The 25,579-nt window shown below is 40.6% G+C and overlaps 1 protein-coding gene across 5 annotated transcripts; it reads left to right on the top strand.

Annotated features, from left to right (window-relative positions):
• Positions 1 to 880: 880 nt before the first annotated feature.
• LOC119777068 (sex comb on midleg-like protein 2) lies at positions 881 to 23,850 on the top strand. 5 transcript variants are annotated; one of them, XM_038275830.1, is made up of 15 exons: positions 881 to 1,022; positions 6,751 to 6,850; positions 7,310 to 7,366; positions 8,035 to 8,105; positions 13,402 to 13,639; positions 13,710 to 13,798; positions 13,870 to 14,113; positions 16,167 to 16,432; positions 17,445 to 17,538; positions 17,652 to 17,855; positions 17,948 to 18,109; positions 18,447 to 18,575; positions 21,101 to 21,319; positions 21,402 to 21,565; positions 21,642 to 23,850. In XM_038275830.1, exons 1-15 carry the CDS (start codon positions 936 to 938, stop codon positions 21,765 to 21,767), a joined length of 2,250 nt encoding a protein of 749 aa, XP_038131758.1. In that variant the 5' UTR covers positions 881 to 935; the 3' UTR covers positions 21,768 to 23,850. The 5 variants fall into 5 exon arrangements, with proteins under 5 accessions (XP_038131758.1, XP_038131755.1, XP_038131757.1 ...); XM_038275827.1 differs by having other exon boundaries at positions 882 to 1,022; positions 21,098 to 21,319; XM_038275829.1 differs by having other exon boundaries at positions 882 to 1,022; positions 21,098 to 21,319; positions 21,405 to 21,565.
• Positions 23,851 to 25,579: the final 1,729 nt, after the last annotated feature.

A 25,579-nucleotide genomic window follows, 5' to 3' on the forward strand; every position in this document is an offset into this window, starting at 1 on the left:
AAAAGGAAACACATTTTGAAAACCCCATGCATAATCTTGCATATTTTTGTGTAATAATTATTTTATATGTTTTTTTTTTTTTTTCATTCATATATATATTTAACTTTATTTCATGGGTAACTTTATGTAATTTTTATACCAGATGTTATAACCAGTTACTCGGTACTTGAACAGCATTTTACCAAGTGTAGACATGTACCATTTTTAGTGCATGATGTCTTTATATTTATAAATAAAGTATAACAATGCAAATTTCTGTTCTGTGGGGGAAAAAATGGTGGGCGGCGGAAATATGGCAGTTCCAAAGGTACTGGACCGAAATTGTGAATAATTTGTTCTGTTCTTCACAAAAAAAGTTTTTCACATTTCTAAATACACTCACAACATGTAGATATTTTTTATAGGTCTGTTATAATGACTCTCTGCTAACAAATTTAAATTTCAAAAAGAAGAAAATGGTTTTACTTTTTTTTTGTTGTTGTTGTTATTAAGCCTAATTGTAGTTTCTATTTATTTTGATTTAGATAACTGCAGCGCGCGGGTTATGTAATGTCCTCATCGTCACGTGACGCGTTCCTTCATCTGCGTTTTGCTATATTTATGGCATTTTTCATCCACCAATAATTTTCACAGTAATCAAATTGTAATTTACGTAATTTTTTCAAGTTTTCTTTTATGTTTTGAACCACAAGAGAATCCTCAACAAAGATCCACTATAAAAAAATCGAAGACAGATGGATAACTCCTACAAGTTTCCTCCTGCGCATTCCAGACGCTGATTGGATAATTTGAGTAAACCTTTCCCTGGTTGGATAATTTCCTGAACATCGCGTGTGATTATTGGCGAACAGAAAAATTTTTAGTGAGTACGTTTTCGCCCAATCCAGTGTCTTGTGACTCCTCCCCACAACAAAACGATCTTCGTCATAAATTACATGCGTGTAAGCGTACACTACATTTGCGAAAAATGGCAGCTGACGAATAGAAAAAAGTGGATCTTCAGTCGAAAAAAGACGACACTTGTAAGTTCCTTCGTTAAAGTAAATGAGATATATATTTGGGAAAATTGAAACTTGGAGCTAGTCGAGTCTATTTAGGTGTAATTGTGCATCATGATGTGATAGAAAGTGCTGTGAGAAGGTTAAGGCTAAGGTTAGCCTGCCCAGTTATTAGCCAGCAGCCGCGGCTAGCCAACCGAGCGCCTCCAGTTGTCAACATTGGGCCCAGACTATTACCTGTGACTGGTTTACGTTAGCGTCGCCTTCATGTTTTTAAAGCTAAAATGCAATTTAGATATTAATATTAACCTAATAGACCGAAAGTAAACCTGTTTTGGCATTTTCTCCATTTAGCTGCTATCAATTAAACATTTAGATGCTGCTGATGGATGTCATAAAGCGAAGCTGGACAAGGAACCAGTAAGTTTGGGAGTTAAAAAGTGCTCAATAAACCAAACCCACAAAAAGTATTTTATATAATTTCAATTATTTTTTATATGTTTTAACTTTAGCTTCTTCCATTAGTAATAACTGCGTCCGTATATATTTTAATAATAGAAATCTGACTCAACACGTCCTGATTATAAAGTCTTATTATCATCAATGTGAAATATTTAGCTGTATTTTAAGTTAAAAGGTTACCACAAGTTGGTTTGTTTGACACATTGTTGTGGTGGATGGATCGTGGTGAATCGTGTGCATTTCACCACAGCATGGAAAAGTAGAGGAAAGAAGTGTGAAATGGGCTGTCCCAGCTCACCCCACAGGCCTGCCTTTGGAGCTCATGAAAAAGCCCCAGTTCGCTTCAGGCTTCCTGTTTTAGTGGGAGTCGATTACTGGAAAATACTAAAGAAAAACTTTACTGTAAAAAAAAAAACAAAAAAAAAAAAAACAGTCCACCTTCTTTTCACCTTTTATGATTAATGTTTTCTATTTTTTCTATGCTTTTTAAATTTCTGCTTTCTGTGATAAAAAAAAAAAAAAAAAAAAAAAAAAAAAGATGAAACCAAAATGATTTGCTTCTGCCTTTTGCAAAATGTATTAAGGATTTCATATTAAGTTCTGTTTCCTGGCTCTTGCATAATAAATGGTATCTTGAACTGTTCTAAAAAAAAAAAAAAAAGAAGAAAATTAAAGGTAATCTACTGGACTTTTTTTTGCAAGTTTAAAGACGTTTCGCCTCCCATCCAGGAAGCTTTCTCAATTCAAAATGTAAGAAATTGTGTTGAGTTCAAGGTTTTCTCATACCAGCGCATTATTCTGAGGGTGTCTGGACTTTGTTTCCAAGTTAGAAGACATTTCACTTCCCATTCATTTTAAGGGGGTCTGACAAATTACTTAGGAAAAAAAAAACTCAACTCTATTCCTGACATTTTGAATTGTGAAAGCTGGGAAGTGAAACGTCTTCAAACTTGGAAACAAAGGCTACGTTCACACTGCAGGCCTTGATGCTCAATTCCGTTTATTATTATTATTTTTTGCTTTCCTGTTCATATTTCCAAATATATGCGACTTCTATGTGATCTCTTGTGTGAACTGCAGTCATAAAACATAAGTGTCCCGCATGCGCAGTAGAGGACGCAATGACATCACAGGCCAGTGTGCTCTGTGTTTATTGAAGTAAACAGACCTTTTCCAACCATAAAAACTCAATCTTTTCAATATGGTTAAACATAATTACTGCTCTCCGCATCATCATCTGCCATGGTTGTTGTTTTTCTTGTCGCTTCTGTGTAGCAAGACCCAGAATAGTGACCTTTGTCGGATATTAATGATGTTCAGGTCGGATGAATCCGACCTGGCTGTTCAGAGACCGGTCGCATTTGAAAAGATCAGATTCGTATCGGATTCAGGACCACATAGCCAAGTGTCCTGGGTCGGATTGGAAAAAATCGGATCTGTGTTGTTCAGACTGCCATGAAGAGATCAGTTCCAGGTCGCATACGGGCAACAAAATCAGATTCGGGTCACTTCAGGCTGCAGTGTGAATGTAGCTAAAGTCCAGTGGATTGTTTTTAATTTTATTTTTTTTTAGAATGACTATGCCATGGATGACTGTAAATCTTTCAGTGTATCTTGAACTGTTAAAACTCAAAACAACATGGTACCACCACCATGCTTCAATGTGGGTGTGATGCACCATATGGTATATTAGACCTTCCATTCTGAGCCTTAGGGCCCCGACCCCAACTGGGGTCGTGAGATGATTTCAAGGGTTGCAAAATCATTTTGGAAAAATATAAATGCACAAAGTTAATCTAGCTTCCAACCACACATGGAACGATGACGAGCAGTTGGTCTCAAACTGGCTTTTTATTACTCAAAAACAGTTGCTGCCTGTTGTAAATGGGCTTCTTCCCTCCGTTTTTCTCTTCCATCTGCTGTCAGCAAGAGCGGCGGCTGCAGAAAGCATTCACAGACAATCTGAAATGATGGAACTTAAATATTTGCTTACTTAAACATTATAAAAGTAAGGGTCACTACATTTATATTGAATGAAATACGATTTTTTTTTTTGTTCAAAATCCATTGTATCAACACTGTGTGGCTTTTTGTATTTGTAGCTGTAGTTCTCCCTTTGCTGATTATTTGACAGACCCAAAGTGGGTGGCTAGCCTCGCATTTTTATCCAGCATTTTAAACAAACTGAACAGCTTAAACTTGTCCCTACAAGGCCCAACCACAAATGTTTTATTCTACCTGATACGGTCACAGCATTTAAGAGAAACCTGGAGCGGTGTGCGAGTGGATAGGCGAAGTGTTGAAATATTCCCAGAGCTTGAGGACTGTATTGAGCTTTAGTGTTCAAACTATGAAACAAATTATGATTGCCTCTCACCTCTGAAGCCTCCTTAAAAGTTTTACTAAGTATTTACCAAATGATGTAACTCCAGAAAAGTACGACTGGTTACGCCGGCCGTTCTCTACCTTCTCCGAGCATCACCTATCACCAGAGCTGCAGAACGCCTTGCTCCTTCTCTCCTCTGATCGCACATTAGACTGTTTTTTCTGCATGCACACCAAAATAGTTCTGGTTGCCAGTAGCAACAGAGTACGCAGCACCATCAAAAGCTGCAACTGATGGTCTGTTTCCATTTCCATCCACATATCTGTCCGAAAATACTATTTCTGCGCTGACGTACATGAAAAACAAATACTGACCATGCTGTTATCGTTTTATTATAAGGAAATAAAAATGTGTGTTATTTGTTTACATTTTTAACATAAACTGATGGGTCTGGTCAGAAAGTCTACCTCTTGATGCTACTTATTATTATTTTTTTTAAATCCCAGTTTGTTTACAAACAAACCGATAAAGAAAATAATAGCGGATTAGCAGGGGGTCGTGGACAGCAGTGCATGTTAAATTGGGCATCGTGACTCAAAAAAGTTGGGAACCACTGTATCTCAACGTGACAAATCACAGCCAAGCGATATAAAGAAGTAAGAAATAAAGCTAGCATATGGAGCAGCTAATATGTGACGTAGAGCTCATTTATCCTCACTATAGATACTCCTATTTTGAAAGGAGTATCTGCTTATGCCACAGTTGCTCCATGTTTTTTCTCCACATAATGATGATTATCGTCACAGTTACAACTGTATCTTAAATGTTGTGACCTATAACCTTTGACAGCCAGATCTATGGTTTTTGATGTAAGATGTGATCAGAGCAACGTTAGAAGAAGCCTTCCAGAGCAGCTGATCCTTATATTGGGTAGTACAGAGGAAATTAGCATGTGGTTGATTCAGGGAGCTCAGTCTGAAAGCATCCCCATTTAGAGATGTCCCGATCCAGGTTTTTGCACTTCCGATCCGATACCGATATTGTTTTTGGACTTCCGATCCGATACCGATACTGGCCGATACCAGCCTATTCAAGCATGCATTTAAGTTTAAGTTAAAGTATTTAGCCTTAGCTGTAAGACTCATGTTGAAAAGGGTTTTAGTACTCTTGATAACATCTAGCCAGCTGAATTAGGTGAGATTGAATAAAACACAATGCTTGGTAACAACAAACGTACCTGTTTATTAAGAGATAAACACAAACTGGACAAAATTATGAATAGCAATCTGAAATTGCACAGTGAACAGTAAAACCGTAAACAGTTAAAGGTGCAAGTATTACTGTAAGTTTTAATAAAAATGCAAAACAGACAAGAGTGGAAAATATTCTATTAACTTAGAATCAGGACTCTACTCTTGAAAAAAGACACTGCTTAAAAAAAAACAGTGCAAATAACAGTGAACTATTACACAAAAATGCCTTATACTCCCCAATCTCCTCCACACCTAGTCTCCATCTACACATCATGCAGGATAAAATAATCCCACACGGCTGACCACGGATCCCCTTCCCCGCTATCTTCCAATTCACCTGTTTTAATGGTTAGGCCGGGAGACAGACCCAAAAAGACCTGTGGGTGTGTTGAAGGTGTTCTGGAAAATGCGGACCGGATTCGGGGAACACTGGCGCAAAATAGTGAAATGGATCGTTTCAATCGGCGAAACTGGAAAATACGGACCGGATTTTTTTTTAAAAACTGGATCGGCAGTCTGGATCGGCATTTTTACATTCTTTGCCGATACGCATTTTTTTGCCAATATCGGCGTCCCGATCCGATCCACGTATCGGATCGGGACAAGCCTATCCCCATTATTTACCAAGTTTACGAACTTCTAATATTATTGCCAAATTATTGTAAACAAACAAAGTATAAACTTTTCTGAGGTAGGTCCAGCTTGGTTAAAAGTTACCAGTGAGTGTAATTGGTCCTCTTTAAAAGTCTCCTTTGAACATTTTTACCTAAACTTTCCAGAGAGGTTTGGATCAACCAATATTTCGCTCATCTTCCCTTTTCTTTTACAATGACCTTATCATTATCTGTGAGCTCTAATACTAAAATTGATAAACTGTGAGGATTAAGGGCAGCAAAACTCCATCAAGCTGATCGGGGATATTTTGGCATGAAAAGCTCAAATGCATGAAGCCCACAGTGTGAAAGCCTGGTTAGACTTCTGCAACCGCACACATCAAATGTTGCTTGGGTCTGGTTACGAGCCAGTTTTTCTTATGTTTCTGCACCGTCGGTCTGGAATTTCTAGGGACGCTTAGCAGTTTCCCACCAAAGCGCAAGGGGCAGCCTATTCGAGAACTGTGGCGGCGCCGACTGGAGTGTTTATTTTCCAAAGCAACAATGGTGCGTCTGCAAGAAATTACGGACACGGAGATGGATTTAGATTTTCTAGACATCGAAGAGGAACAGTTTCTGTTAATGGAGTTGGCAAAAAGACAAAGGAGGACGCGTAGGTGGTCTGTACGCCCCTTGATTCAGACCAGGGATGAGACTTGGGAGTTTGTGACACTAGTCCAACCCCTTCGACAGGGCGAAGAGCATCACTTCGTGTAGGACAACCACAGAGACAGAGACTGTTAAAGGCATACCAATGACCAATCACAGCTTTTTTTTGTCTGCCCACTTCCACTTGAGGTCTGCACGGGTTTGCGACAGTCCGATGCGTAGTCAGGATTTTTTTTAGGTGCGCCATGACGGCTGCAGAACCTCTGCGTGGGGGGCGTGGTCGCGCACATAGAGAGATTTGACGGTTGCAGAGGCTATGCATCAGAAGCATAAATTTGCCTTAAGAATCATCAGAATATTTCCTCGAGAGGACTTTGCTTTTAGCTTAAAGATATAAAATCTGATTTGTTATATTGAGCTTCTCTAATTCTAAGCTGTTGTCTTTTTAGGTTTCTACAGACAAACTGGGTGAACAGCCTCCACCCTGTTTATCATCCCAACTGTTTCATCATTGCCAATCCATCATCATGGGGAAAACACCAATAAAAGGCAAGAAAATGTTAGATTTTTGGCTTTGTTTGACGTTAACATCCTGCATTTATGTGTAAAAATGTTTTCTTTTTTGAAACGATTTGTTTGCTAATCGATGCTGTGAAACAGTCATTTGGCTTCTTAAATTATGCTTTGGGTCTGGGTGGAATAATTTCATCAAAGTGCCTTTAAAAACTCTGCGGTTTAGGGTCAAAATTACTGTTTTTGTCATAATGTCTATGAAATCCCTTAAACTTTAAATGTTAAAAGATAACTTTTCAAATACCAAAATAAAGCTTTATTTTTTTTTCTCGCATTAGAATAAATGAATAACAAACCTTCATGCAGAGGCTTAGATTTTATGGTGTAATTTTTTTTATTCCAATGAATAATATCTCCTTATTTTCATATACTAAATGTTATGCTTTTTTCTCACCATCATTTCATTTCTTAATGCTCTTTTTTCTTAATTATCAGACCAGAAAGACGGCAAAAAAGAGAAACTACCAGGTTCGACCCCTGCAACACCTAAAGGTAGATATTCTAGTTCTGTTATTTGATCATCAGATTTCATTTCTATCTGCTTTATTTTGTTTTGTCATTAGTCAGAACACTCAGGAGTTCTTTTATATCATATTTAATAGACATTTTATGTGTCTTTTAGGGGTGTCCTGATACAGCTTTTTCATTTCATTTTTTATTCATCTGTCATTAACAATGGTTATTAGAACAACAGACCCATTTATGGTTGACAAAAACGTCAAACAGAAGCAGAGTGTTACTATCAGCCGATATAAGATTCTAGATGAAGGCAGATACATTCCATTATTTGTTTTTTGGCTTATTTTATTTTTTTGAACTGATTTCTGATAAGAATTTTGGATCAGGACATCTCTAATATGTTATATGAACTTGTTCATGATACGAAACATGAGGCAAAAAAAAACAACCCTGTCCTTAAACTGAATGAAAAAACATCTCAGCGCTAAAAATAGCAGATTGATATCTTTTTTCAGAATGATGTTGGGAGCAGTGAGGAATGAGGGATCTAATGTAGGAAAGTGTTTAAGCTTATAGTTAAAAATTAACGGTCAAATAACATTCTACTTAAAGTTATTTATGACCCGGGATATTTGTCGGCTGTAAATGTTTATTTGGGTTGTTCAGTCTTTTATCACAGTCATTGACTTTGTTTAATCTAGATGCTTTCAGCTGGGAAGAGTACCTGAAAGAAACATCATCCACACCTGCTCCAGCCAGCTGCTTCCGTCAGGTAGGCTTTGATGAAGTTAGAGAAAACAGTCTGTAACGAATCTGCCTTTTTACATCTACGTTGTGTTCCTGTAAAACATTTCATACTGGTGTTTTATAATTGGTTAATATTTTGGTAATTGCTAAAATATGATCATTATATCAAACCAAAACACCTGCTGATGGAAGACATTATTTAGAGAATCATGTAACTCACTGGAGGCTAATTATGGAAAAATGCTTGAAACAACTGCCACCTCTGGGAGAGCTTCTCCCAGACTCCAGGGAGGCTGAAGACACGGAATCCAAGTGGACCATGTCCTCTGCCTGCATTGTCAATGCAGCCACCCGTAGCTGTGCCTGTAAGGTCTGCAATGCCCTTTGTGGCAGCAATCCCCAAACCCGGTAGTGGACACTGGTAGTAAGGAGGAGTCCTGTCGAGCCTTGTTGGCTTATGGGACTCCTGAGGCAGCAAGAGTTTATCGTGAGGCCAAGCGTGCCGACATCAGGGTGGTTGCAGAGCCAAAAACTTGGGCCTGTGAGGAGTTTGGCGAGACTATGGAGGACGACTATCTGTTAGCCTCAAAGCGATTTTGGCAAACCACCTGGCAGGAAGGGGAAAGCAGTGCTTTACTAACACTGTCTTCAGTGGGAGTGGGGACCTGCCCACCCTGAAAGAGGACGTTGTTGGACTGGGGAAGGAGTACTTGGAGAGGAAAACTCCAGTACCTTATAGCTCTGGATGTTGTGGGGCTGTCTTGGCTGATATAACTCTTCAACATGGCGTGGAGGTCGGGTACAGTGCCCCTGGACTGGCAGAGTGGGCTGGTAGTTCCTCTTCCAACTATAGGGGAACACACTCCTTGGCCTCCCTGCGAAGGTCTATGCCAGGATGCTGGAGAGGAGAGTCCAGCTGATGGACTCTCTTCCTCCTGGCCGTAGAACAGTGGACCAGCTCTACACACTGCAGGGTTCTCAAGGGTTCATGGGTTTGCTTCACTAGTCCACATGTGTTTTGTGGTCCTGGATAAGGTGTTCGACTGAGTCTCTCATGGATCCTTCTTAAGGGGTGCTTTAGGAGTCCAGAGCTGGGGGCTCTTTAGAATCAGCCATCCCTTCTCTGTACATGCGGAGCAGGAGTTTGGTCTGCATTGCTAGTATTCTGACCTGTTCAGGTGCATGTTGGCGTCTGAAAAGGCTGCCCTCACCGCTGGTCCTCTTCATAACCTTTGTGGACAAGATTTCTAGGTGTAGCCAAGGACCGGAGGGGTTCTGGGAGCAGCGGATCTCATCCCTGCCTTTCAAAGAAGATGTGGTTCTGCAGGTCTGGACCTGCCAGGACCTGCAGCATTCACTGTGGTGCTTCGCAGTGAATGTGAAGCGGCTGGAATGAGAATCACCTGGGCCAAGTCCGAGGCCATGGTTCTCGATTGGAAAAAGGTGGCCCGTCTCCTTTAGGTTGGAGGAGAGTCCCTGCCTTAAGTGGAGGAGTTCAAGTATTCTGGGGGTCCTGTTGACGATTCAGGGGAGAATGGAGCAGGAGATTGACAGACAGGTCGGTCAATCTCAAGAGATCCCAGATACCAGCGGCTGAATTAAGCTTTCTGCTTTCAGCCTCTGAAGGCTGTAAGCCTTGGTGAAAACACTGCAGTGGTTCTACAGCGTAAACCCGCGGATCAAACAAACTGCAACACTGGATTTAATTAAGTATACGTAACAGGAAAGGTTGAGGCTAACAGTTTTAGCTAACAGAATAAGTAGCTTAGTATGTAGACATCATGAATGAGCTCATACAATGGAGATTTCTTCTTTCTCTTTGAATAAAAAAACTGGCGCTTGATGAGAAACTTAAGGGGTCGAGCTGGAAAAGACCAGAACTGGCGATGCCACTGTCTTCTTTCTTTCTTTCTTTGCTTCTTTGTTTGTTTGTTTATATCCTTTTTTGTTTGTTTCCTTTCTTGTTTGTTTGCTTATTTGTCTGTTTTTTTATTTCTTTCTTTCTTTGCTTGCTTGCTTCTTTCTTTTTTTTTTGTTTCTTTTTTTACATGTTTTAAAGCTTGCCTAAGCAAATCTATCTTTTTAATTATAAATGTATGATTAATTATTAACTATAACCCAGAATTCATATTGATTTTAACATTGTACCACAATGATAAAAACAAAGACCCCAACATTTAACAGAAATATTTTTATTAATAAATAAAATGTAATAAATAAATAAATACAATAAAAAAAAAAACAACATTATTTCATGTTTTTATGCTGTGCACAATATTAAGTAAGTTTGATAAAAAAAAAAAAAATGTACGCAATTAATTTGTGTTCCTTCCTTGGCTATGCTTTACACACATAACTAGCCAAACCAGTTAACAAACAAAAATAAATGCTTTATTCCGGGAGGGAAGAGCAAACCTTGGGTTAAGCTGCTAAATAGGTTGTTGGAACCCACAATTCTCCACAGTTGAATAGGAACCTGATCTATACATATGCCACAGCTCTGTTTAGTTTCATAGCTTCTGGGGACTTGGCATCATATTTCCATTGTTGATCAAACATGGATGATAGAGTCGGCTGTGTTTGATGGTGTTTGGACGCCGGGCTACTTCTCTCTGCTTCATTCTGTGACTTCAAGAGAGAAAATAACACTTTTCAGTGGCGTCGATACTTTGAAAAATGAGTATCGTATTCGGATACAACGTTTTAGTATCGATACTTTTTTGAGTATCAATACTTCTGACAACTCTATTGCCTCTCCATATTTTCTGTTTATGTGTTTCCTGGGCTGGGCATTTAATTGAATTTGCTACATAACTACAATTTAACAAATGGCAATTTTTCAAGGCACAAAGTTTTGGTCATATTTCATTTTCGATTTGTTAGATGCTGACTTTCTCACTCAGCCCTGTAGGTGGCGGTACTGCGCCACAAAGAAGGGAAGGAAGAGTTGCAACTAGTAGGCAGATAGAAGGGACAACTTTTTCACCTAAATGTCCTGTTATAATGAAGCAACCTTTGAAGGTTATAAAGACAATTAAACTACTTGCTTGTGGTTTGAGGGGCAAAAAATAAAATAAAAACGCAATATTGGAGATTGATCTAACAAACAGTCTTTCTCATTATAACCTAAACTGAACCATGGTCTTTCAACAGGCCTAAAAAGCTAACGATGCAATCAAATTATTTCTGAGATTCGTTTTCTAACCAAAGCTGTGATTTAAAGAATTTGCATTTATTTCAGGAACCTTTTAATCCTTCAAATTTTGTTTCCATTGGTCCTGATGCAGGCTGGTGTCTCCAGCTTTCTGCTCTCTTTAAGGAAGCTACAGAGAAGAGCTCTATCTGTGCTGTTATTCATATCGTACTGGCCATACTCAATACTTGTTAGCTTCAGTGAACACCAAAGTCCATGTTTTATTCTGGAATTACTTGTCTCTAATTCCTTTTGCAGCCAATATTTTTGGCACATTTTCACACTTGATTTTAGACTATTCCTCTTTCTTTTGACTCCTGACTAAAGGGCTGGTTATTGTCCCTTAGCAGTGTTTTGTAGAGACTGACATTTTTTCGGGAATCCCACGGGTCAAGGGATGGGAGTCAGTATTAGTAACGATCACGTGATTGGGACGGTACAGGATTAAACATTAAACATTAACGGGAGCAGACGGGAGCGGGAGCAAACTAATAGTAACTAAAAAAAAATAGGATCGATGCCAAAAAATAAAATAAAATGGAAACAAAAAAAATCCAGTACTGGCGCCGCCATTTTGTAGTTTTTTCCTTGAAGCCTACACTATAATGAGAGTCAAAAAAACTACACAACCCAAAAACCAACAGTGCTTCTGCTCTGAGTTTTTCACCCGCGCTCAAAAACAACAATGGAGGGACCAACAGTTAGTGGCGAACTCGACTTCGAAAAGTTTGAAAAAAGTAAAATCTTATTGAAGACAACAAGAATGGGAGTGGTGCAGGAGCGGGAGTCATTCTGAATGGGAGTGGGAGTAATTTCACCAGGAGTGGGACGGGACAGGAGTGAAAATCCACTCCAGTGTCAGTCTCTAGTGTGTTGCAGTGAGCTTGACACAGACATTTTTCATTTATGCTCAATTTTAAAGCGTGGTCTGCGCTTTATTTCACACCACAACGCAAAAGGGGAGAATCACGAACTAGCAGTTGGTCAAGATACGGCCGAGGCGGTGAGGACATGGGGGTAAGTTTGTGCGACAACGGAGGGACATGAGGGGAAAAAGAGGTGGAAAAAGGGTCCCAGCGTTCTGACGCACCTCACTCTTCTAGCTGGTCCATCCTCAGAAGTAGTTTTCCACAATCGCGGTCATACAAACAAAACAAGCCGTAAAGGTACCAAACAGGAGATACGCATAGTATAGAGCGGATGTAGATTTGACCAATCAGAGGCCTCCTGTCTGCGGCCAATTACAATTTGGGAGATGCGCAGCAGAGTGTCTGCGGAAGGGGCGCGGACATCTCTGCGTTCACCGCGACACCTATGCAGACAACCTAGTTTCAGGTATAATGCAGCCTTTACTGCGTCATCAGGGAATATCCCACTTATTGCACATTTAAAAAGCACCATAAACAGTTTCTTACAAGTTCCCAGTCATGCACTCACTAATTTTATTGTTGTAATGTCATTGTCTGAACGTGTGTCTATGTGTTTTGACTGAAATTGTATTATGTGATCTTGTGTTGTTTTGTCTTCCTGCCTCAGGACGACAGATGTAAATTAGCAACTATGCTATAATCAGCTCATTTACAATCTGTACGGAAGTATAAGGTTGTTCATTCATGTGCTCTGTCCTGATTAAATAAATAAGAAATAAAAAAATAAATAAAAAAATTACTTTCTTGTTTAGTCATGATGGGCATGCACTAAATCACGGGTGTCAAAGTGGTTCCAGAAAGGGCTGTGTGGAAAGAAAACCTGCAGCCACACGGCCCTTTCTGGAACCACTTTGACACCCCTGCTCTAAAATGTACCTCAGCTGACATAACCTCTTTATGGTAAATACAAAACGTGCTTAATTTTTCCAACAAATGAAGCAAAAACAAAGTATAAAACACAGTAACAATAGGATGAGCCAACAGCAATCTATAATTTTAATCAGACAAAGTTAACTAGTGCATAGAAAATCATAGTATAGGACCAGATCCCTTTTGGGTGGATTTAGACTCCTAAGGTGGGTTTAACTTTAGTTTTTGTCAAGTTAAATGCAGTTGTTATGTTTCCTTAGAAGTGGAGACTGATCCACATTCATGACTAAAACTAAAGCAGCGGTGTGTGTTTTTTTTCTGTGTACCAGCAGGCTAGAGTCCCCCCCTCCAATGACTTCAAGGTGGGCATGAAGCTCGAGGCTCACGACCCTCGCAACTCCACCTCAGTTTGCATCGCCACGGTGATGGGGTTAACTGGCGTTCGTCTCCGTCTGCGCCTGGATGGGAGCGACAACAGCAACGACTTCTGGAGGCTGGTGGACTCCTCTGACATCCAGCCTATAGGCACCTGTGAAAAGAACGGAGACATGCTGCAGCCGCCGCTGGGTAAGACCCGGCGATGAAGCAGCTTTCAGCTTTTCATAGTTCAGTTCTAAGCGGTTCTTCTCTGCTTCAGGATTTCGTATGAATGCCTCCTCTTGGCCCATGTTCCTGCTGAGAACGTTGAATGGAGCAGAGATGGCCCCGGTAACAGCCTTCAAAAAGGTTTGTACAAACTTCAAATCGTCTTGGAAATTTCTAAAACCTACATGTTAGTAATATCTTCTGTTCTACAGGAACCCCCTACACCCCCTCAAAATAGCTTCAAGCCAGGCATGAAGCTAGAGGCAGTGGACAAGAAGAATCCCTACCTCATCTGCCCGGCCACCATCGGAGAAGTGAGGGGCGACGAGGTGTTCATCATGTTCGACGGCTGGAGGGGGGCCTTCGATTACTGGTGCAAGTACGACTCCAGGGACATCTTCCCTGTAGGCTGGTGCTCCCTCACCAAGCACAGCCTCCAACCACCAGGCAACAGTGGTGAGTGTTTGCCACTAGGTGGCAGCAGATATTTGCCTCTGACAGAATGGGAGTAGTGAGGCTGTAGGAAGGAAGTTTGGGCCATTCCTTCTCTATTATTATTATTATTATTATTATCAGCACACAACCTACTTAAACTACCTAAGATATATCTAAAATATGCTAAATATAGAGTTTGTAAAAGTATTCTGTTGGATTTATTTTAGGGGTGTGCAAAATAATCGTGATGATGATGCATCGTGATTCTAATTTTCGTGATCTACTGAATCGATTCTTGATGCCAAGAATCGATTATTAATTTAAAAAAATGAATAAATAAAATTGCATGAATGGTTGGCGAACATCAGCCAAAAACAAGTGCAATACCACTTCCAGTCCAGTAGATGTCGCTGCAAATGTGTTGACGCACGCTGCCTTGTGTCACAAGCATTTTCGGCCGTGGGATACTGTGCCGAGTCATTCAAAAACAAAACATGGAGGAGAAAATATGGCAATGCATCGCAATAATTCAAGTATCGTGATGCATCGTGATAGAATCGCATCGTGACTTCTTTGGCAATACCCACCCCTAATTTATTTATACATTTTAGTTTTCTAAATTTAAATTAATGCTTTGAAAATTTGGTAGATTTGACATTCATTCATTTTTAAGTTTAAATCCTTATTTTACTTTTGTGAAATCCAACACATTTTCTATCATTAATTAGAAATATTCTTTGATGTATATTTCCAAAAATAAAAAAAAAGCATTTTTTGTCTCAAATTTAGATTGAAATGGACCCTTTAAACCTTTTTTATTTACTTTTAGCATGACTGTTTTAAAGAAGAACTTAATAGGAATCTCAAAATATCAGTTTTTGTATGACTTTTAATTGCTGTCCTTTGGTTAACATTTTAAATGGGCTTTAGCATCCTTTGTTAGCATTATCGTTCCCAGCATGTCAGAAATGGCAATCTCTGGATGTGTTTATTAGAGAACCTGAGATTTCTCAAAAGTCTGAAAACATTTAACCGTCTTCCAAGGGGATTAAACAGTTAATCTTAAGGACTGTATAAAAAAATAAATAAAAAAAAAAACCCACAAAAGTTCACAGCATGAATTGTAAAGGATCAGCATTAATAATATTTTAATCAGCAAACTACAAAAGTCACAAATTTTATGACTTGTTGACACTTTGTGTTCTGCTAGTGAAGCCAACTGAAAAGATAGTGGTTTAAGCAGTTTATCTATAAAAAGGAATGCTAACTGCTGCTTGCATCTAAGATTAAAATCCAACCACTGGATCAGGATAATCTCAATATTCTGGATTTCTCTCATCTTGTAAGGTAGAAAAATCAAAACATGCAGAGCTCAAATGTTTCAGATTTTTCCACATGTCCAGTCACGAGAGTTTAGACAAACATTTTAGGGTCCGGTTGCCTTTTCATAGAATATATATTTGCTCTGAACAGGTTTCCTTTTTAAAGATGTTGTTTCTTTTACTGGCAACTTCCAGTTTTAAATACGCTGGCTTGGTTTTAAGGTCCAGATTTCTGTTTGGACGTGCAGAGACAGCCTAGAGTCGGTGTGCTGGTGTGTCTGTCTGGGTGGGATGGAGCTGCTGGAGAATTTATGCCGCTCGCATCTCCCCTGTTTACATTAAGCAGGCCTGTGCTCTGTCCGTTACACTGTGTCTCTGTCTGAGTGGGTAAAGGGAACAGGAGACTCTCATCCAGATGTGCGACCCTCGCTTTAGCTTGTACAAAATATATAGAAAATGTAAAATTGAAAGAGCTGCACAAATATTATGATGGTTTATTATTAATTAGTTAATCAAAATTACTTTACCTCAAAAAGTTAAAAGCATTTGTTATTCATACCCCCAGCAGATTTAGAATTTAAAAGGATTTCGCAAATGTTTATTTGCTCACAAGTCTTAACATTAATTCATATCATTTATCAAATCGGACTAAATCTTTTTCTTTTTTGCAAAATTCTGAAAAGAATAAATGGATTGACCTAAAATATCTGTCTAACTTTGCCATGTTTGTCACCTTTGTGCTGCTGTTTCAGTTACCCTTCCAAAGAGTCTGCAGATTCTGCCATATTCCCCCTCAAAGCCCAGCAGGCGTTCCATGCAGTCGCCCTACAGACTCCCTAACCCTCTTCCCGCCCTGCCTGTGAGGAAGGGGGTTAGAGGCCGTCGACCCAAGAGCGAGACGCTGGCTCTGCTCAAGGCTGTGGCAGAGGCTGCAGCGTCCCACAACGGAGCTGTTCCTGATAACACACAGCTAGTGCCGCGGGTTCACAAAAAGAGAGGACCCAAACCTGGAAGTAAGGTGAGGCTCAGCTGAGCAGACCCAGGCTCACATTTCACCTGATTTCACGTTGCTTCTACATGCCAGCCGTTTATCCGTCTCTTAAAGGGGTCAAAGAATACAAAACCCAGTTTACATAGAGGAGTAACGATAGTTCGTAGGGTGAAATGGATGTACAGAGAAGTTCAAACCCCATCAACGCCTCCTTTCTCTGCAAATCTCACAATTTTAAACTTCCACCATAAAACGGGCGAATTCACACGAAGCACCGAATTGACGTCAATTGTGGAATATTTCCTTATTTGGTTCTGGCCTGTAGTTTTGTCTCGCCCCAAAATTGATATACATTCACAGACAGACTTTGAAGACCGACGGTGCAGAAGCAAACCAGCAAAACTGGTTCGCGACCAGATCCAAGCGACATTCGATGTGTGCGGTTGCAGAAATCTAATCTGCCCTTTACCGTGCTTCCCCTCGCCTGCCCGGTGAGGCAGGCGAGGGGAAGCACAGGGGCTGCCAGTGTCGGGCTCCAGTCACAGAGCTGGCCGCTCGGTCCAAATGCCCGGTGTGTTTCGACTACGTGCTGCACTGTAGTCGACCAAAATCCACGACAAATTTGAAATTCCACCTGGACATTTATTTTAGATATGAAAAGTAGGACATGTCCAGGAAAAGGAGGACGTCTGGTCACCCTACCATATCAACAATTTCAACGTTTCAGTGAGTGAGTGCTTGTTGCTATGATACGTCTTTGCTCAGCAGCTTTGCTCGTTGTAAACCAACCAATCAGCGCACAGCACATCTAAATATTCATGATCATACCATAAAAGGAAGAAATCCTGTAGTTTCATTCTAGTGCTTTTAACCAGGCTTGCATTAGGGCTCATAGAACAGCAAATATGCCATTTTCAGCCCAAACAAATTACACACCCTATTCAGAGACCTTACGGACCAGCACCAAATACCCTAAAGAATCATTCTATGACCCCTTTAATTAATTTATACTTTATTTTTTTATTTAACGTTTTTCCAGAGAAAGCCCAAGATTCTTCAAAGCCCGACACATCAACCAAGCTTCCAGGTTCCACAGGAAAATCCTCCCAGCCACAACTCGGTGGTATCAACAGGTGAAGGCTCTTTTGCATGCCAGTGAGCTGCTGGACGCTCAGCCTTGATTCGCAGACTCCTCTCCGGTCGCTTGTGTCTTCAATGCTCCTCTTGTGTTTGTGCTCTGCCTCAGTGTGTGTGTACGTGAATAAGCATGGGAACTGTGGCCCCCACTTGGACAGGAAGCAGATGCAGCACTTTCCGGACCACTTTGGCCCCGGGCCAGTGAACGCTGTGCTCCAACAAGTGGTCCAGTCATGTATAGACTGTGCCTACCAACCTAAAGTCCTTCTCAGTGTTCTGCAGAGTGATTCAGGAGGAGGGGAAGCCGTCAGAGGTAAAAAGTCAGGTCTTGTATCTTGGGAAAGGAGTAAAACGGTCTGCATGTTCCACGGCTTTGATGCAGTAATGTGTTATTTGTCTTCAAAGTGAGAACAGATGGTGGTGTTCGTGTGATCAAACTTCCGTCTGCCTCCAGCGCTTCCTTCGTCTTACGCTTCCTTGAGAGCATGTGCCGCCATCTTCAGTGTGACAACCTGTTCAGCAGCCAGCCGTTCAGCCACTATACACCCTACGACAGGAACAAGTCTGGTAAACGATCCACTCTGTTAGAATTATAATTGAAACTTTATTAATCTCTAATTTACCTAAACATTTAACTCCTCCCCTTGGGGAGTAGTGGGCCTGCTCAGAGACCCAGAGTGGCAGTCTGTGGGAGTGGGGCTCGAACTCCAAGCTCTATGCCCGAACCACTAGGCCGCCACTCCCCAATGTGAGATTAATAAAGTTTTAATAAATAAATAAAATAAATAATAGGAAAACGGGCTGCTTTCGACGGTTAGGAAGAAGCTCATGATCCTTTCAGTTGGATTTGGTGTTCTTTTGTTGGGCTCTTACAGCAGGTTCTTCATCATGTTTTTACTTCCAGTGAAAGAAGAGGCACTTGATGTTCCCTCTCTGAGTCGGGGCAGTAAACGCAGCCTGTCAGGGGTCTCTCCTCCGTACGCCGCCCCTCTCTCTCCTAAACATCTACGGGCCGAGGCCCATCCGTCTGAAGGTACCGCTCATATTTTAAATGTTTTTCATTTGTTATCATGTTGGAGACAGAAATCCTATTAAACCAGAGAACATTTCCCCCCAAAAAAACTCCGCCATATGTCCTCAGTAACCTACGGAGCCCCTAAAGGGACAAGGAAAAAATAAGCTTTTGCGAGATCCCACAATACTTTTGCGAGATCTCGCAAAACGTTGTGCCATTTCAGCTAACCGGAAGTAAAACAGACACACAGTGGAGGTGCAAAGTGTACTGCTATGGGAGGATAAATACGCCCATGTGTCAGGTACAACCATGGAGGATGCTTTGGAGAGGTTCTTAATTTCTAGAGAAGTCCCAAAATACCACATTACATGATTGAAGAGTCAGTATGCAATCCTACGGAGCCCCTAAAGGGACATGAAAGGAAAAAATAAATTTATGCGAGATCCTGCAATACTTTTTCGAGATCTCGCAACAGTTCTTTTTTTTCCCCTCCATGTCCCTTTAGGGGCTCCGTAGTAACCATATACATTTTACCCTGATATCCCACCTCATGAAGGTCCTAGAGAGACTTCTGCCAGTTTACCTCAGCAAGCGACAAGCAGCTAGCCTCGTGAGACCATCCTGATCTCGCGAGCTTTCAAGGTTTCACTCGCAGATCAATCTGGAGACTCTCCGTTAAAGAAAATTTGGAGCCGTTCACCAAACGAACGTCCAATCAGCGTTGGCTTTGAGGTAGGCTGAGGTGTGATTCAACGAGAAGCGAGACAGTTCAGTCTAAAGAACATGGCGGCTTCAGCCGATGAAACTAGCGTTAGCGTGGCTATAGTTAAAGTTTTATCGAAATTAGTATTTCTTCACTGAAAGAAGAGCAAAACACTGCTCTGGAGGCTTTACTCAGAGGAAAAGATGTTTTTGCTCTTCTCCCGACTGGTTTCGGCAAGAGTTTGATCTATCAATTGGCTCCTCTTCGTCGTCGCTCTGTTAGTACGTCATATGCTTCGTTGATCTGATTGGTTTATTTGGCCCGTCTATCACCAACATAGGCCAATCAGCTAACCAGTATTTTCGCTCCTTCCCAAAATTACTTCAACGGAAGGTTTCCAGATGGATATGCGGAGCAAATCCATCTGGTGGAGTCAGGTTAACAAGCAGCTATCAGGATCACCTGCAGTTTGCTTATTGTCTCGGTGCCACCGCTCCCCTGCTTCAACAAACCCACTGTCATTTAGACAGAGAGCACTGTAAGGATCGTGTTCTTGAGAACATTTAACACAATTCAGCCTGACTTACTTTGTGAGACATTTCAGGAGGCTCAGATGGAGGCATCGCCTGGATCAAAGACTACCTGACAAACAGACCTCATTTTATTAGACTGAAGGGTCAGACGTCTAATCAAGTAGTCAGCAGCACAGGAGCGCCACAGGGGACGGTACTCTCACAATTCCTTTTTACTCTGTAAACCTCAAACTTCCAGTACCATACAGACTCCTGTCTTCCTCAAAAATGATCAGATGACTCTGCAGCTTTTGGTTGCAACAAAGATGGACAAGAAGCTGAGTACTGAGAGCTGGTGAGCCGCTTTGTGGCATGATGTGGAAACCATCATCTGATCCTGAATGACAGCAAATCAGATGATTGTGTTTCATAAGAAACAGGAACAAGTTGAAACCTATTAACATCATGGGAGAAGTGGAGGTGTTTGAGGAGTATAAATACCTTGGTGTTCACCTGGACAACAAACTGGACTGGAGAAACATCTGGGACGCCGTTTACAAGAAGGGACAGAGGAGGGAGGGACTTTCTAAGGAAGTTTAGGTCTGCATATCTTCTATAAGTCTGATGCAGAAGAGATCAGACTCCACAACAGAGTAAATGCCTTAAAAATAAGCTAAACAAGCTAATAAAGAAGGCCGGCTTTGTTCCAGGAACTCCTCTAGAACCTCTGGAGCTCAAGATTTAACCAAAAATTTAAATTGCGATTATTTTCGACCAATTTCATGATTCAATTTTTATTGAGTTTTACTTTTGCACTAACCGCGAGCATGTAAACGTTTTACTGCAGACTTTCATTTTTTTCATAACAATTTTAAAGCTTACTTGTTCAGTCAGTTTAAAAAAATATAGTGTCTTCCTTTTTTTAAATGCATTGCGACTAAAATTTAGAGCCTCTACGAGAAATTGCGTTTTGATAAATCGTGGTTATGTTGCAAATGTGATTACTTGCCTTGATGAATTTTTCATCAAGTGAAGGGCATAATAACAGTGAGCATGATCAGACTGTTAAACAAAGCCTTTAGTCAAAGGAACAGAGGATCTTTCCTCGCCACGACAATCTACAGCAACTATGACTCGTTCTCCTCAGTTACAAAATTGTTTAGTATTTTACTTTGGGATCAATAGTGTTTGTTTTCTGCATTTCATGTATTTAAATAAGAAGCAGAAATCTATTAACCGATTCAAACTGTTCCTACCTTTTTTTTTCATGTGATAAACTGGAAGGTGTGACCATTTTAAAATTGCTGCTGTGTTCTTCCATTCAGCAGAGACTCTGCCGCATGAGGAGAACGGCCTGATCAAAGAGCAGCGATACATGAACTCCGCCTCCAACTCCATGACTCCTCGGCCCCAAACGGCACGGAGCGTCTCCGAGTACCATCCCCAGGACCGCAGCCTCTACCATCACAGCAGCAGCTCAGCCATTCGGCGCCAAGCGTCCAACCCCGCAGATCTTCGCGCCACACAGTCTCTAAGACGAGTCGAAGGTACGGGAAAAGGCCGTAGTTAGCATTTTACACTAATATAAAACGGAAAGAAAAGGTTAATTTGGTCTGTGTGCTTTGGCAGCAGCTAGTTCCACCACCGGTCCTGAATCTCTGGGCTCTGATCGAGAGAATCTGCAGCTACCCAATAAAAACCCTTCCTCCTGGTCCATTGAAGAGGTGATGCAGTTCGTCAGGGATGCAGACCCCACAGCGTTAGCGCCTCACGCAGAACTTTTCAGAAAACATGTAAGTTACCAGAAAGACTCCCAGTTCCGTCTGTGTGAGGCTTGTTTTCTTCAGCTCTCCCTCTCTGTTCCCATAGGAGATCGACGGGAAGGCGTTGATGCTTCTACGGAGCGACATGATAATGAAGTACATGGGTCTGAAGCTGGGGCCGGCTCTGAAGCTCTGCCATCACATAGAGCGGCTGAAACAAGGCAAACTGTGAGAGGAGGCAAAGCCCTCTCTGACCTGTGAGCAATAAGCCCAGAAAGACTCCTGGGCCACGCAGGGGTTACATGTTACACTAGACTCCTCCTGGAGGGACAACTTCCACGTTACGACTTCACCCCGACTGCCGGAGCTGGAAAAATGTGCTGCGCATAGCTGACGCGTTACCTCATCCTCTCATCGGTGAACAAACGGCTGTCCAAGTCTTACAAACTACGATGACTTCCAAGAAATCCCAAAGCAGAGTGATCCCTGTAGTGTTTACATCGCATCACACACGTGCACACGATTACACGTTATTATTTTTTTTTTATATACGGAGATGACATGTTTTGATCCCCAAAGATGGAGAATGTTTTTATTACTTTTGAATTTCTACCTGACAAGAAAGGATTCGTATATACTGAGATAAAAAAAGCTTTTCATACTTCAGCAGAGAATCTACTGCTCTCATCTTTGATTTTGTACTTTTTATTTCCCACTTATCTGCCTAAACGTAGAGCTGACTGAAGGATAAGGCTGTCTAGACGGATTCATCCACAGACTGTCGATGTCATTGCCAGGAATCGTGTTATCTATTTTTTTTTTTACAGAACTTGACTGTTTTCATGATTGTCCTCAAGAATCATTAAGTGTGTTTAAAAAAAAAAGTGTCTTAGCAGGTTTGAAGTCTCCTGTGGGTACAGATGCTCCCATCAGAATTTAGTGGCTGGTTTCTGACTGAACAGGCTTTCTGTAAAGTTCACACCACACGCGATTGAAGCAGCAGAAGCAGCGACTTTACTTGCAAAGTCAATGGTTGATGCGCATCAGAAGGTCCTGCAGCGCGTCATGAGCTTTTGAGCATCTGACGAGCTTCACAAACAGCATCTGCTGCAGTTGGAAAAATAGAATTTTTCCTACTCTTTGCGTCACATCAACCAATCAGAGAAGCAGATCTGAGTCTGCAGGGAGACGGACAGCACTGCTGATGCAGAGCGCTATGATTACTCCCCTGAAACAGCTTATTAATGCCTAAATTAACTTAAAATTTTGAAACCTCCCTGCAAAACATTCGCTTTTATTATCCTAGTGCCTGCACTTTGTTCCACATACATGAAAACTGCCAACATCTACTTCAAGCCGCCAAGAACAGGCGACCCAGCCTAAGGCAGCTGCTGCTCGGGATCCCCAGTGACAGCGGTATGTGGAAGCCTGCGCATCTCCGACAGCAAAATAATATTTTAAGGCAGGATCGTAATCTCAAACTGAATGCAGAGACGATGCTTTTAGGTGGACTTTCTCACTTAAAAACATTAAAACTACTTTTTCCCACTTATTACATCAAATATAGCAGTGTCTGTATACATTTGACTGGAGGCTCTTCAGGAGCATCAAAGATGCTCTTTAAATAAGATGGGGACAAGCATCAAAAATGAATCATCATGCGCTTTTTTGCTGCTGAAATCGCATCTGGTGTGAAAGTATCATAAGAGGGATGCGACTCCTGCCTGGACCTTCTGATCTCTCAGGATGGATGGCGGTGTAATAACACCGTTCAGAAATGTTATTTTCAGCAAACCCTGCCATGAGGCGTTCTAAATGATTTATATGGGGAGCAGAGGTGATGTCACACCATGTTTGTTAAGCAATTGGCGTTACATCATACTTTTTCAAAAACGATGCCAAAAATCCGGATGGAGTTGGCATTTTACACTGGCTTTAGCATCTTAGATTAGCGCTTAGTCTCTGTTTATATTCTCAAAAGGAGGAAGATCTTTATCTTAATGCTGATATTTCTAAACTGCCAGCCAGTAGATTACATCACAGAGAGGCTGAAAAGTAAAAGGTTGGTTTAACCTTGGTGCCAAAAGCTAAAGAAAACAAAAAGGGCCCCTATAGTCTGCTACACAGTCTGAATTAGGTGTTTAAAAGGGAACGGTATTGTGTCAGCTAAGTTTTTGCAGTAGAAGAACAAACCTCATTTTTTTAATTCTTAGATTATTATTTTTGTCTATTTTTTTCCAGATAATTTGGGGCAGCTCAGCTCTGTTTGCTGTTAAGCAACTCTTCCACGTTGATGGGTTTTAAAGGGATCCACGGCTAGTGTCGTCATTTTCCTGTTAATTTAAAAAACCTGCTATTGTCCAACTGAATTATTTCAAAATTATATATACTTTATGTACTTCAACCATGGAGGTCACATTGTTTTCCCCTGTGCAATGCATGCTGGGATGATGAAGCAGTAAACACTGCGTCTATTTGTAAATGATTTCATAGCCGTTCCCAATTACGGATGAAGATTAGGGCCAGTGGGGGGAAAAAAAAAAGTTAACTGATTTTTTTTATTTTATTTCAGTTTAACATTTCCTCAGAATTCAGTTAGAATTCTGAGAAAAAAGTCAGAATTCTGACTTTTTTCCCATGTTAAACTGAAATAAAATTTAAAAATCAGTTAACTTTTTTTTTTTTTCAGTGGCCCTAATCCTCTTCCGTACCCCATACATGAGATATATGTTGAAACAAACAAATGGGATCTACCGTTTACTATCTTAGCTAAAGCTAACACCATTAGCAGATGCTAATGTGAAATCAAAATCAAATAGGAAGATAAACATTTAAAGTGATGGTGAAGCATCGCTAAGTTGTAACGTTGTAAAGTTGTTCTAATATCTGAGAAAATGTTTTTATCTGCTAACAGTAAACAGCCTCCGTTAGAAACTGGAGCTCTTTGTAGCATAGCTCGCCGTCGGGGTTAGCATCTGCTAGCAGCAGAAGCACAAACACTCTCTTCCTCCGTTTGGTCTTCCTTTTATTGCCTCTTTATTTCTACATTCTCATTAATTTTAATATAAGTTTAACGTCACCATTTTGGCTAGACGAAGCTAGCGCTAAATTATGTGGTATACCTCATTTGCTCAGAATGTGACCTCTGTGACAATATTTTAATTTATCAAAAATAATCAGTTGATCGTATTTTTATAGTATATTTATCTCAAATATTTTTCAAATAAAGCCTAATTTAACTACGGTAATCGTGGATCCCTTTAAGGTCCTTATACCTTCAAACATCCTTAAATCGTTACCTGAGAAAGTCTTGCTCTCTCTTGCTCAACAGCAGCCAGTTTAGCTTAAAATAGCCACTTATTTTCTCGTGTTTTGCTTTTAAATTGATTTGAAACACTCGACTATCTGATTGTTGTGATATTTTTATTGGACACCTTGTCAACTTTTAATGATTGGGAAGAAAAAATACTAAAAACCACCAAATATTCCTGGTCACGCTGACTTCTCTGAGCATCTCTGCCTTCAGCATCTCACTGTTTTAAGTCTGTTTGATTTTAATGTGCAGAATGTTTTCAGAAAGATTTCTAAGGGCTTCTTACGTTAAGTTTGGCTCTTTATTTTATTTTTATCAGCCATGTATCATGTAAGCTTGTTGGTCTGCCTGAAACCGTGTTTTTTACCGTCGACCATAACAATCACTGTTAGCTATGTATACTGATCTGTACAGTTTTATGGGTTTAACCATGAATATCGGCAACAGAATGTACATTTTGTAGAAACCTAATATTTTAAGGAAATCATATGCATAAGGTAGAAATGTGAAGCTAAACAAAGGGGGGAAGGGGTGAGTATTTAACATTGGTTTCCAGTTTTTTTTTTTTTTTGTTAATACATAAAGCAGTACTTTTAGTTCACTTTCTTCCAGTTCTAGATCCTGCCTTCCTTTATCCTTGACATTTCTCAGGTTTATGTGGTCTTTTAGTAGAAGCTTTTGTAGCATATTTATAATATACGTATAAAAAAAGAAAAAAAAAGTTTCCCCCC

Source organism: Cyprinodon tularosa, unplaced genomic scaffold, assembly GCF_016077235.1.
Source record: "Cyprinodon tularosa strain WSP-4 unplaced genomic scaffold, ASM1607723v1 ctg98, whole genome shotgun sequence".
NCBI lineage: Eukaryota > Metazoa > Chordata > Actinopteri > Cyprinodontiformes > Cyprinodontidae > Cyprinodon > Cyprinodon tularosa.

Bases quoted from the DNA above. Each gene is read 5' to 3' on its own strand.
- LOC119777068 (XM_038275827.1), top strand. From the start codon at position 936: ATGCGTGTAAGCGTACACTACATTTGCGAAAAATGGCAGCTGACGAAT. The intron at 8,106-13,401 runs GTAGGCTTTGAT...TCTGTGTACCAG, and splicing joins CAGCCAGCTGCTTCCGTCAG to CAGGCTAGAGTCCCCCCCTC. The intron at 21,320-21,401 runs GTACGGGAAAAG...GTGCTTTGGCAG, and splicing joins GTCTCTAAGACGAGTCGAAG to CAGCTAGTTCCACCACCGGT.